General features: G+C 46.9%; 1 protein-coding gene across 10 annotated transcripts in view; it reads right to left on the reverse strand.

Annotated features, from left to right (window-relative positions):
* Positions 1–14,201, reverse strand: part of TMEM241 (transmembrane protein 241) — a 125,473-nt gene that overhangs the window by 72,928 nt on the left and 38,344 nt on the right. For 9 of the 10 annotated variants that reach the window (XM_062201466.1, XM_062201461.1, XM_062201467.1 and 6 more), the window contains exons 5-7: positions 9,090–9,167; positions 4,389–4,414; positions 256–307 (exon numbers count right to left, since the gene is read on the reverse strand). In XM_062201466.1, the coding sequence (XP_062057450.1) occupies positions 256–307; positions 4,389–4,414; positions 9,090–9,167 (156 nt within the window). The remainder of the gene's footprint in view (positions 1–255; positions 308–4,388; positions 4,415–9,089; positions 9,168–14,201) is intronic. The other variant, XM_062201462.1, reaches the window with a different exon arrangement.

The following is a 14,201-nucleotide window of genomic DNA, read 5'->3' on the forward strand; positions in this document are numbered from 1 at the left end:
ATGCCTGTGTGAACAGAGGGTGCCCTGCAGCACATGCGGAGGGCAGGGCTCACAGGCCATGATGCTGCAGCCTTGGGCAGAAGGCGAAGATCTGGGACAAAGAAGTTGGCCAGGCCAAAAGGCACCAGCCTGAATGCTTCGGAATGACTGCAGAGACCAGGCGGTCCTGATTCTAAAAGGAAGGGCGAGGAAATTCTACCTGTACCCGCAGAGTAAAAGACACTTTGGAGGCAAAATGAGCTCACCTAGACCTACCTGGGCATCATTGAAGGGAAGGCATCCTGCGGCAGCCAGGAGGAACAGGGCACTGTGGAGAGAGAGATAAAACATGGCGGCTTTACCGTTCAGCATCAAATCGTTTCCCAGAGCATGTGGAGGCTGAAGTGCAAAGACCTCGCGAGACCAACCCAGTTCCTCCATTCATCCTCTTGAGAACCCCACTCCCTACATGATTTTCATCATGTGTGCATCGCTGACAACCAGACACTTCCCATAGTCAGGGATCATGTGAGAAGCACGGTTGGCTCACCTGAGATCCACAGCCTAGGAGACATCTAGTAAAATCAGACTGTTTTCAACCCCCAGTCCCCAAAAATGCACGGATGGAAAACGGGTCATCAGGCCACTAGGATGCCAGTTACATAAATGATAATGCCCTGGGATGTGCACTAAACCCTTTGTACACCTCCTGAGCCCCACCTTCAAGCTTCCTATCTCCAGTCACGGGACAGAAGGTATCATGTGCCTCCTGCTATGGTGCACTCTGAAGGACACAATGCCACTCACTCTGTGCTCCTCCTGCCAACATGTGGAACCTGAATTGCACCATGAGAGAACATGCTGAGACACAACCAAATGCAGGGACGGCCCATAAAACTATGCACCTCTGCCCTCCACAAATGTGAATGCAGTGAAAGAAATGGAAAACCAAAGAACTCTTCTAGATGAAAGGCTCATGAAGAAACATGGACACTTTAGAAGGAAAATCACTAAAAAAATTAAAAAAAAAAAAAAAGGCAGTGTTAGGATAACTGGCAAAATTTGACCAGGGGCTCAATGTTCGATAAAAGTATTGTATCAGATGTTAATCTTCTAAATGTAATCATTGCACTGTGTTTCTATACAAGATTGTTTTTAGGAAACAGACTTTGAAGCATTCAGGGGTAGGGTCATGATCTCTGCAATTTATTCTAAAATGATACAGAAAAAATAAGAGTAAGACTAATAATAAATATGAGTATAGCCTTCCCTCCGTTACTACAGGGCAATGGATCTGAGACACCCCCCCCCTCCAGATACCAAAATCCACAGATGCTCAAGTCCCTTAAAGAAAATGGTGTAGTAGTTGCGCATAACCTACACACATTCTCCTTGTACGTTAAATTATCTCTAGATACCCAATTCAAGGCAAATGCTATGTAAAGAGTTATTATATTATTTAGGGGATAAAATGAAAAAAAGAAGTCAGTTTAAAAGGCAGTTCAGTACAGATGCAATTTTTTCCCCAAATATTTTTGATCCTCAGTTCATTAAATCTGTGGATGGAGAACCCAGGGATATGGAAGACCAACTGGCCATTCTTATGCATGTTGTATGCTATTTATGTATGTTTATACATATACATACATATGGAGTGAACAAGAAAGCCAATGCAGAAATGTTATCAGGGGGTGGATCTAGTCAATAGTATAGGAGCCATTGTAATATTCTTGAAATTTTTCTATAGGTACAAACTTTTTTCTCAGATTTAAAAAAAAAGTATAATTAGCATTATCTCTTTTTTTATTATTATTATTTGATAGGTAGAGTTATAAACAGTGAGAGAGAGACAGAGAGAAAGGTCTTTCTTCCATTGGTTCACTCCCCAAATGGCTGCTATGGCCAGCGCTGCGCCAATCTGAAGCCAGGAGCCGGGTGCTTCCTCCCGGTCTCCCATGTGGGTGCAGGGACCCAACCACTTGGGCCATCCTCCGCTGCACTCCCGGGCCACAGCAGAGAGCTGGCCTGGAAGAGGAGCCACCGGGACTAGAACCTGGTGCTCCAACCAGGACTAGAACCCAGGATGCCGGTGCCGCATGTGGAGGATTAGCCTAGTGAGCCATGGCACCAGCCAGCATCATCTCTTATACATACTGAAATTTCTACAGAGGAGATGGGATGGTGCCTGAGCCTTGCTTTCAAACAACACTGGAATATGGGAGATGGGGCTTCATTACATTCTTCCATCTACTTTTCTGTTTATTTTGAGATTTCCACCAAAAAAAACACCACATTTTAAAAAAAAAAAGTCTTGCAAAACCAAATTAACACTGCCAATCACAGGTAGTTTCAGAAAGCGATCTTCATTAATCAGTAAATTGACTTGGAGCTGGTTCAGTAACCACTGCTTTTTAGTTCCTCTCTTGCATTTCCTATTCCAAAAGACCTTGTCTCTAGATTTCATCAATCATTCTCTCTTCCTAAATGAAGGCACCACAAAACCCAAACTGTCTCTTAGTCTTTTCTCTCTCTCCATTTTACAAATACTACAAAACATACGAAGGTACTTCAAAAAATCTGCAGAAAAATGGAACTACGTTTATTTCAGTGCAAAAAGTTCTGAAGCCCATGCAGAGTTTTTCATAACACACCTTTCCCGTGAACTTTGTGAAGATCCTCACTACTGCCTGGTCCATCAGGCAGCAGAGGACAGACGGTCAGAGGCATGGACAAAAGCACTGAGTAGAGCATTTCCACTGTTAGGGGCCTGGGTCACATGGCCTCTCACATCACTACATATCCCCCCCACATACAGAATCCTTCATTCTATGTCTTCATGTACCTACCCAGACATACTACACATATGTGACATACACAAACCTGCCACATGTAGTCACGCTGACAACAGTAGTGCTACTCCAGGAGTCTTCACCGCTACGACCACATGGAGTTCAAGACGGCACCCAGATCAGCACAGCTACTGGGCCACAGGCAGGAGAGCAGGCACAAGGAACCCTGGGAGGCGGAGCTTGGGACAGTCAGAGCTCAGGCAGCTTCTCCTCGCCCACTGTCGAGGCACACACACAAATGGCCTTGAGAAGAACCCAAGGCCAATATCAGTGTGTGTGGAGGGGAGATGGTCAGGGGTCTTCCTGGTATTGCACAGGAGGGGAAGAGCGGAGGATGCTACTGGGTTTGGTGTCTTCCTGTAGTGGGAAGGGGATGCTCCCCCATGCATAGAGAGTGAGCCCTAGAGATACCCTGAAACAGATGGCCCTTTAGGGACGCAGGAGACTGCGACAGTGAAACACTGCCTTGCTTCCTGCCACACTCGGCTGTAAGCAATACCCAACTCCATCAGGTGTTAGTGAGCTACTACGCCTCTCTAGAACACCTGCTAAATTGCCTTTTAAACAGGAGGACAGGGCCGGTGCTGTGGCATAGCAGGTAAAGTCACCACCTGCAACGCCTAGCCTCCCATCCAGCTCCCTGCTAACGGCCTGGGAAAGCAGCACAGGATGGCTCAAGTACCTGGGCCCCTGCTACCCAAGTGGGAGACCCAGATGAAGCTTCTGCCTCCTGGTTTCAACCAGCCCTGACTGTTGCAGCCATCTGAGGAGTAAACCAGCAAATGGAAGATCTCTCTCTCTCTCTTTCAAATAAGTAAATTAATTAAAAAATAAAATAAAATAAACAAGAGGATGAGTCCTGTGGTGTTGTGCTCTTCTTGCAAGCTTCAGCCTGCAATAAAGACAAAATAAAGGGGGGGGGGGGTGGTGGTGGTGGAAAGGATTGGCTGAAAGCCCAGAAATCTCTGAAGCGAAAATCCGAAATCCATGCATCAGAGCATCTCTGCTGGTGGTCTGTCCACGGGACTGAGCTTCTTAGCTACTGCAGAGGAGGAAGGAGGCTGTCACAGAGCAAGGCGACCAGGGGAGAATTAGGGCCGAGGAGGCTGGACCTGCGAGGAAACTGAGGCACGAAGGGTATGAGACCTGCCCTGTGGTCATCCTGCTGTAGTCCAGGACTATCACTCAGATACCAGAACTTCCAGGCTAGTGCTTTTTCCGCATGGAAAATCTCAAAGTGCCAACGAACTATGAGCGTTATATTACAAATTTTAAGTCACTCCCATGTTGGTTATTTTCACTCTCCACCAGAATTGCACAATTATTAGCGAAGATTTGGGCATCAAACAGCTGAAATCTAGCACGGATTGGTGTAGAAAAAAGTGCAGAAAAAAAGGAGAGATAGTAAATTTTAAACAAGACACAAAATAGGATTTTAAGTGTTTATAATACAAACATAAATTCTTCTTTGGCAACCAGAGTATGACTCATCAACAAATGGTTTAGCAATATCCAATTAAATCTCGCATTTTACAGGGTTTTGTTTTTTTTTTAACTTACCTGCAGATCTTTAGAGGAGGTATTTTCTGTGTGAAAGCAGAGAGACATAATTAGTCTTCAAAAACTCTTTTTCCCCCTTTAAAAAAAATTTCAGTTTAAAGGCAACTGAATGACAAGCATGTTTATTGGGGGCTTAACAGCTTGGTGCAATTTCATATTTATTGAGGCTTTTTCAGCTTGGAACACATGAAGGCTGGCTCAGTCCCAGAGCTGAGTCACTTCAGCAAAGCACTTTTACCATTAGAGCTGCATTTACTCGTCAAAAACAAACGACACTGGGCCAAGTCTTCAAGCCCTTTACACACCAAGCAAACGGGAGAAAGAAACTGATGTGACCTACACAAGGAAAGAAATTAAGCTCTTGTTCAACTTCTAGTCTAGATGTGTCTCTTCAAATATTCCTTTCGTTCATTCAGCTCCAAATCTGAGCAGTCCTATGAATTACCTAGTATGATGCGAAAATTAAGAAAGAGAAAAAACTGCACTGGCATTGTAGCAAGCGGGTAAGGCTGCCACCTGCCTGGTTTGAGCCTGAGGTGCTCCACTTCCAATCCAGCTCCCTGCTAATGTGCCTGAGAAGGCAGCTGAGCCTGGGACACTGACACATGAGGGAGACTCAGATGGACTTCCCAGATCTTGGCATCAGCCTGGACCAGCCCCAGCCATTGTGTTCCTTTGGAGAGTGAACCAGGGGGTGGAGGATCTGTTTCTATCTGTCTGTCATTCTGTCAAATAAAGTAAATCTTAAAAATAAGAAGACAATGAAGGAGAAGGAAGACAAAGAAGGAAGAAGAAGAAAGAAAAATAGAAAAAGGAAGGGAGGAAGGGAGGTACAGTGGAATGAGAAGGCCATGCCAAGATAGCCACTGGCAACAGAAACTGCCTGGCAACAGGCTGTGATTGGTTAGGGCACAGACTGCCCCTTGACCGGATTGGCTGCCTTGGCTATATAAGCTGCTGTACCAACTGAAATAAATAAGTCTGCAGGCTGCTCGCCTCTGGCCCGCTTTTACCCAACTCCCAGGGTCTGTGTGGTGTCTCTGTGCCTCCTGCCCCCACCATGCTCCTCCTCTCAGAACGAATCCACCTCAACAGGGAGGAAGGAAGAAAGGCTATGGGACATGTTTCACTACTCCTAGCAAAAAGGAAGAAGGAAGCTTGGAAGGGGAGTGTGAAGCTGGCGTGCCCTGGAATGAGACACTGATTTGAGCCCTACCCTATCCCCTCCTTCCCATCAGTTTCAGGGACTCAGTGCTCCACACGGAGGAAGAAAGTTCTGGCAGGGAGTAGCACAGCTTTTTCTATATTTGATATAGGAAGTGGACAGGCAGGGTGACTGAAGAATTCTGAACATTTCAGAAGGATTATTTTGCTAGTCGAAGACAAAGTGCAAGATTTGATAAACCCAGTTTATATAAGATATGACATATACACATTCTATTGAAAAGCAAAGAGTTGACAAGAGAAACAATGTGGTTTGCTATCAAGGTGATCTTAAGTTTCATCTGCTAGGGGTCAGCGCTGTGGTATAGTGGGTTAAGCCTCTGCCTATGGCACCACCATCCTGGCTGTTCCACTTTTGGTCTAGCTCCCTGCTAATGGTCTGGGAAAGCAGTAGAAAATGGCCCAAGTCCCTGGGCCCCTGCCACCCACGTGGCAAACCCAGAAGAAGCTCCTGGCTCCAGAGCTTCAGATCAGCCCAGCTTTGGCCATTGCAGCCATTTGGGAAGTGAATCAGCAGATGGAAGACCTCTCTCTCTGTCTCTCCTTCTGTCTGTAACTCTGCCTCTCAAATAAATCAATAAATTTTTTTAAAAACTTTTCAGCTGTTACTAAATAACCAACTGACCACTGCTTCCATAAACAGGATCTATTTGTGAAGCACCCTGCTTTGAAGATGTGCCTCTTGCTTATCTTTCATCTCTACTCTCTTCCAGCTCTCGGCACCACCATGACTGCACCGCCCCCTGGTGGGCAGTCAGCCCTTAGTACAGAGCGGGGAGGAAGCCAGCGGGCGAATGCTGCTCCATAAGCCAGGATCAAAGGCTAGTTAACAGTCAGGAGTTCTACATCACAGACGCGGACATTCCAGGCACTGAGGTCACACGGTTTGGCTTCAGGTGTGCTGGACCCAGAACTAGACCTTTCTCTGCCACAGCCCACCTGCCAGTCCTGCAGTGGCCTCTATCTGCCCCGGGCCTCCGTAAGCCACTAACCGTCACTTGCTGCTTCCTCTGCCTGCCAGGAGTGCCCTTGCTCCTCAACCAGCTGGAAACTCTCTTCCCAGCCTGTGTGACTCAGCTCACATGCAGCCCCTGGGGACGCGTCCCTGCCCCTTCCCGGCAGACTTGCTAGCGGGCACTCCCGCTCCACCCACACCTCTGCTCCGGCTCCCTTGATGTTCTACAGGAGTCACAGCTGACCCCAGCTCCTCTGTTCGACTCTGGTTACGCAGAGTACTCACTGAGTCCTCTACACCTCTGCAGCTGTGAGCCGAGCAAAACACTTGACATGTGGGACAAACATCACAACTGTTCACAGACAAACGAACAAATGAAGAGCAGCGTTCTCAAATTGAGCTGTGATCAACAGAGCCACAAGGCAATAAAATTAACTCCACGAGCCTCGGATTACCTTGCGGACAAATTGCATGCATGTGGGAATGCGTACACAAAGAACTAGCTGTAGATGGTGACAATGAAATGCAGGCTCCAGACAGAGCTTATTTTCATAACCTAGGAAGGAAGTCAACTTTCCAAAACAGATCCTAGAGGCAGGCATTTGGTGCCATGGGTAAGCTTCGAATGCCCAAATCCCATAGCTGAGTGCCCGACTCCGAGCCCGAGCTCCACTCCTGATTCCACCTTCCCGACACTGTGTGCCTTGGGAGGCAGCAGATGGCTCAAGCGATTGGGTTCCTGAAACCCACAGGGAGACCCAGATTGGGTCCCTGGCTCCGGCTTCAGCAGGACCCTACCCTGGCTGTGGCAAGCATTTAAGGTGTCTTTTTGCCTTTTAAGTAAAAAAAAAAAAAAAACAAAAAAACAAAAAACAAAAAACAAAAACACCTCATAAAATAAAAGTTGGTTCTAGTAAAATGTACACATAGTGGACAAAACAGGCCTCGTGCAGCACTGGACAGTGGGTAAGGTGGTGAGCACCTGTGTTCCTTAGGGGGTGCGGTCAGCTCAGCAAGGCTCCTGGCTGGAAGAGAGGAGGCTCACGTGCATCAGGACCACATCAAGGGGCCGGTGCTGTGGCACAGCAGGTGAAGCTGCCGTCTGCAACGCCAGCATCCCATATCTCTCTCTCTCATTCTGCCTTGCAGATAAATAAATAAAGCTTAAAAGAATCATAGTATTATAAAAAAAAGACCACATCCTCTGCCACCACAGAGCAGATGTTGCCACTAAAATGCTGGAAGCCACGTAACACCTCTGAGTAGGCACTGACCGCCATACTCTGCTTCATCCAGTGTGAAACAATGGCACGAATAAGGTCTCTGACAGTGTTCAATGAGAACAGTGTGCATTTCACCATTCGTGTAAATACATCTATCTGTCTACATGCCCAGAAATAAAATCAGGAAAAACACAGCAGTTTCCACGGGGAAGGAGGAGCACACCATTTCCAGGCTTTTCCCCTGCACTTTACATCTTCTTACATTCATAAAGCAGAGAAAGCAGTCTTTTTATTTTACTTTTTTTTTTTTTTGACAGGCAGAGTTAGAGAGAGAGAGAGAGAGAGAGAGACAGAGAGAAAGGTCTTCCTTCCATTGGTTCACCCCTCAAATGGCCACTATGGCCGGCGCACTGCACCGATCCGAAGCCAGGAGCCAGGTGCTTCTCCTGGTCTCCCATGCGGGTGCAGGGCCCAAGCATTTGGGCCATCCTCATCTGCCCTCCTGGGCCACAGCAGAGAGCTGGACTGGAAGAGGTAGTACCCGGCGTCCCAACCAGGACTAGAACCCAGGATACTGGCACCACAAGCAAAGGATTTGCCTAGTGAGCCACGGCACTAGCCTTACTTATCTTTTTCTAAGAGTTACTCAGAGAGAGATGGAGAGACAGAGGGAGAGAGATCTTCTATCCACTGTTTCACTTCCCAAATGGCCACAACAGCCAGGGTTGTGCCAGGCTGAAGCCAGGAGCTTCTTCCAGGTCTCCCAACGTGGGTGCAGGGGTCCAAGGACTTGAGCCATCTTCCGAAGCTTGTCCAGGTGCATTAGCAGGGAGGGGGACCAGAAGTACAGCAGCTGGGATTCCAGTGCCTATACAGGATGCCAGCATCACAGGCAGCAGCTTAATCCATTGCAACACAATGCCAGCCCCCAAAGAGATGATTAAAAACTACATTTCCCACTCAATAGCTTCCTAATTTGCCATGACAAGAAATAATGTTGTTTCATGTTAGCAAAGTGGGAGGTTGGTTCAGGGTCACACGAGGACAGCGAGAAGTGTGACCTCCCGAGGGTCTGGTGTAGCACTGGCCTGGAGCCGAGTCCCACTCAGGTCCACCAGCATCCCCATCAACGCAACGTCAAAACTGCACCCCCTGGGAATGAGTGATGCCTGCCAGGCAGCCTTGGGCCAAAGCCTGTGTCAGGAAAAGGCAGACTCTAGGTTGGGCCATCAAAAGAAGGTGGCTTCTCTGAAGATGTAAAACGAGAGAAGGGAAAGCAGGGTTGCGCATGACCGTTACCTCTTTCCAGAAACACTTCTGGCAGCCCCAGACGATCGCTGCAGCTGCATTATGCAAAGTGAGAAACACAGCAATGGCCTGCAAGAAAACAGACGATGAGCACGAACACACTTCCTCCCATCTCACAATCCCATGGTCCTTGATTTATGCTTGAACATAAGAATGGGTGGGCCGGCGCTGTGGTGTAGCAGGTAAAGCTGCTGCCCGCAGTGCCAGCATCCCATATGGGCGCCAGTTCGAGTCCTGGCTGCTCCTCTTCCAATCCAGCTCTCTGCTGTGGCCTGGGAAAGCAGTGGAAGATGGCCCAAGTCCTTGGGCCCCTGTACTCATGTGGGAGACCTGGAGGAAGCTCCTGGCTTCAGATTGGCACAGCTCCAGCAGTTGTGTCCAACTGGGGAGTGAACCAGCAGATGGAAGACCTCTCTCTCTCCCTCTCTCTCTCTCTCTCTCTGCCTCTCCTTCTCTCTGTGTGTAACTCTGACTTTCAAATAAATAAATAAATCTTTTTAAAAAACTAAGAACGGGTGGGAACCTCTGGTGTTCACGGGCGACACCTCTCCTGCAGACTTCTGCAGGCATCCGTACCGTCACGGGGTAGTTCTCGGAGAGTGGATGCAGAGGCTCCCTTCCTACAGGATTCTCAGCCACAAACATTTATTCAGCAAGGCCCGCGTGTCAGGCACTGTCCCAGACGCTGGGGACACCTCCCACGGACAGGATGGACACGTGCTAATGAGCGACGTGTGTGCATCAGGTGAGGGCTCAGACGGAGTTCACAGGAGGATGAACCCAACCCAGCATGGGGCCGGCACATCCTGGAGGGAATGAAGACCAGGTCCAGAAAAGAAGGCGAAAAGCAGCAGGAGCCAGAGGAGAGGGTGGGGAGCGCTCCGGCAGAGGGGGGCACAGAGGCCCAGAGGAGAGGGCAAACCTTTGGTAGGAAGTTGAGTGTGGGTGCAACAGAATGAGGCAGAGAGAAGCAAGGAAGGGGAGAAGGAGAAGCAATCTGGGCCATATCAGGGAATCAGAACAGTCCCGGGGGGCACAGCTGACCAAGGCATGACGGATCTGCATGTTTAAAGGAACCTGATGGCCGGGGTAGGGGGAATGTTTGGCAGGCCGTTAAGCTATCATTTAGGATACCTGCATGTCATACCAGAAAGCTTGGGCTCAAGTCCTGTCTCCTCTGCCTTTGATCCAGCTTCCTGCTAATACTGCACACCCTGGGAGGCAGCAGTGGCTCAGGAACTTGGGTCCCTGCCACCCACATGGGAATCTGGATAGAGTCCTGGGCTCCTGGCTTTGGCCTGGCCCAGCTCTGGCTGTTCTAGTCATTTGGGTAATGAACCAACGGATAGAAAATATCACTCTCTCTGCCTGTTAAATAAATAAGAAAATAAATAAATACAAATATACAACAACATAGCAGCCTCGGGTAATTAGCATAAGGAGTGGCAAGATGGTAGCCTGAATTTAGTAATAACAGTGAAAACAGAGAAATATGAAGGAAGTAGTTAAATAACGGGGATGAACTTTGCACACATGAAACTAAATGGGAGAAGAGAGAGAGATGTAATTGCCAGTGGGTTACTGGGGTACCCAGGAGCCAGTGCACTTGGCTGGTCTGCTGGTTTGCCGAGAAGAGCAGCCTCTCCTAAACTGCTAGGTGGTCCCACTGTTGAGGAAATAATGTTCCCTGGAGGATAGAACAAGACAAAGAAGAAGAGCTGGGCTTTGGGCACCAGAGTGGGCCCTGGGTCCCAGCTTCTGCATCTGCTAGTGCAGCAAGACACACATCCAGCTGCAGCCTCCTCCCCAGTAGCTACAGGGATAATAAGACCTACATACACGCTGCAGCTGCCGAGAGGAATGGCTGGAATCCCACAGGGGAAGGACGTATAGAGTGGCCCAGGATCACAGCACCTGAACAGAAGCCCCAGGTCACAGTGCTAACGTCACCCACCAAGGAGCAACCCGGGGACCATGCTCCAAGGTTGTGCTGCTCACTTACTTTCCTTTTTTAAAAGATTTCATTTATTTATTTGAGAGGTAGAGTTATAGACAAAGAGGGAGAGAGACAGAAACAAAGGTCTTCCATCCACTGGTTTGCTCCCCAGATGGCCACATCAGCCAGAGCTGGGCCGATCCAAAGCCAGGAGCCAGGAGCTACCTCTGGGTCTCCCATGTGGGTACAGGGGCCCAAGCACTTGGGTCATCCTCCATTGCTTTCACAAGCATATTAACAGGAAGTTGGATGGGAAGAGGAGCAGCCAGGACCGGAACCAGCACCCATATGGGATGCCAGTGCTGCCCGTGGAGGCTTAGCCCACTATGCCACAGTGCTGGCCCCATGCTCACTTACTTTCAGATAGGTTTAATCTTTATCATTATGGAGGATATATGTGTACTGTGCCTTTTAAAAAAAAATAAACTTATTTTTCCCACTTTTCCAAGAACTTTTCCTTTTAATTTTAATTTGGTTACTTGAGGAGAGACAGAGCGTGCTCCCATACTCTGGTTCACTCCCCAGATGCCTGCAAAGGCGGGGCTGGGCAGCCAGGGAGTCCATCCTCGTCTCCCCTGGGGTGGGTGGTAGAGACCCAAGTATTTAAACTATCACTGCTGCCTCCCATGAATTAGCAGGAACTAGTAGGAAGCTGGAGTCAGGAATTGGAGGCGGGAATCAAACTCAGGCACTGCGATGTGGGATGCAGGTATCCTGGTATCCTCACCGCTAGGCCTAGCACTCACCTCCGCCTTGTTTTTAAGCCTTCTATAGTTTTACAGCTCTGTCCTGTTTTAGTATTCTGTTCTAATTGTCACTGTTTTGTTTTGCTTTGAGTACTTACCTTACTTTTTTTTTTAGAAAGCTTTTATTTAATAAATACAAATGTCATAGGTACAGCTTTAGGAATATAGTGGTTCTTTCCCCCATACCACCCTCCACCCCCAAACCATCCCATCTCCTACTCCCTCTCCCATCCTATTCTTCATTAAGATTCATTTTTAATTATCTTGATATACAGAAGACCAACTCTATACTAAGTAGAGATTTCAACTGTTTTCACCCAAAGTATAAAGTACTGTTTGAAGACTAGTTTTACCGTTAATTCTCATAGTTCAACTCATTAAGGACAGAGGTCCTACATGGGGAACAAGTGCACAGTGACTCCTTTTTGTTGATTTAACAATTGACACCCTTATTTATGATGTCAGTAATCACCCGAGTCTCTTGTCATGAGCTGCCAAGGCTATGGAAGCCTCTTGAGTTCACCAACTCTGATTTTATTTAGACAAGGCCCTAGTCAAAGTGGAAGTTCTCTCCTCTCTTCAGAGAAAGGTACCTCCTTCTTTGATGGCCCCTTCTTTCCACTGGGGTCTTACTCACAGAGATCTTTCATGTAGATCACTTTTTGCCACAGTGTCTTGGCTTTCCATGCCTGACATGCTCTCATAGGCTTTTCAGTCAAATCTGAATGCCATAAGGGCTGATTCTGAGGCCAGAGTGCTATTTAGGGTGTTTGTCATTCTATGAGTATGCTGTGTGACCTGCTTCCCATGTTGGATCATTCTTTCCTTTTTAATTCCATCTTTTGTTATTACCAGACACTTGGTCTTACTTATGTGATCCTTTGACACTTATTCCTATCTATATGATCAGTTACACACTTAAAATGATCACTTTAACATGTAAGATTTGCCTTACATTTTTTTTACTTTTTTTAACATGTCTACTTTATCTTTCATTAAATGTGCAACTCACAACTTTTTTCCTTTTAAGATCAGACCTTACTCTTTTCTGTTTTCATTTATCTTTCATGCTTCTTGTAGTTGTCTTAAATAGGCTATCTTCTACATGTTTTAAAATTATTGAAGGATTTTTTTTTTCAAGGTGGCTTTATATAATAGGCCCATGTTTGGCCAATTTGGGCCCTGGCCTTCTAGTTCTTGGCTTGATAAAATAACAGAGATCATCTCAGACAGGTTCATCACATGGCACATGGAAGTGAATACAAAAGGGTGACCTGGAGCTTTTCAAACAAAGACCTTATTTAAAGTGCTTTTTCCTCTCTGGTTATAAAATCAGTGATGAGATCAGACTTAGGACTGAGATTCTGGACTCTGGACCCTAACTCTAGACTTCAAGGAGGCTGAATTTTCTCAGTTTTGTGAACTGCAGCCAGTTTTCTCAATCCTCCCAAGCCCTACTTTGATCAGATTCTAGAAAAAGATCTATCTATGCATGCAGAATTAATTTTAAAGTATGCTAATAATAGCTCCCCATACTATATTAAGCACAGTGCTAATTATTTAATTTGCATTCTCGTATTTAAACTTCTCCCAACAACTCTGTTAGTAAGTGCTAGTTCTCCGATTTTATGGACAAAGAAACCAAGCCTTAGAGGGTCCAAGTGCTCACGGTCAGTTCAGGGTCCAAACTGCACGTCCAGCACAGGCCTGCCCCACTGGAAGCCCACCCTTGCCTGGCCTCACTGTTAGGACACTCGAATCATACCAGGCCCCAAGTGAAAATTTCCTGGACTGGTAGCTGCCCAAAACTCAATATGACTGGGGTGTTCCAAATGCTGGCACTCTGCTGACTCCTATAATGAACTGCTACACTCTAACGTGGATAAACTCAGAGTAAAATCTAGGCTATTCTTAAAAGCACCATCGTCTACTTCTGCTTAACACATTTTGTACCTGAATTTCTCAAGCTAGCTTTTTTTTTTTTCCCAGAAATCTTTTATTTAAGGAATACAAGCTTCATACATTTCATAATTACAACATTCAGAACATGGTGATTCTTCCCACAGTACCTGCCCTCCCACCCTTCTTTCTACTGAGAAGCTAGCCAGCTTTAGCAACAGTTATCCTACAAATGACCAGTTACACTCTTATCAAACTCGTACAGAGATCAATCAAAAACACCATCAAAGACAATTTACAGTTTAATTCTTGATTTAATGACAGATTTCTCTCTTTGACCTCTAACCCTGTACAAATCCCAGTAGAACTACACTACACTGGTTGAGGAGACTCCCTGCTGACTGACTCTTGAAGAAAACCTGCCTTTGCCTTGCTGATCAGAGCCTGTGTCCCACACTGGCA

Source organism: Lepus europaeus, chromosome 9 (assembly GCF_033115175.1).
Source record: "Lepus europaeus isolate LE1 chromosome 9, mLepTim1.pri, whole genome shotgun sequence".
Taxonomy (NCBI): Eukaryota; Metazoa; Chordata; class Mammalia; order Lagomorpha; family Leporidae; genus Lepus; species Lepus europaeus.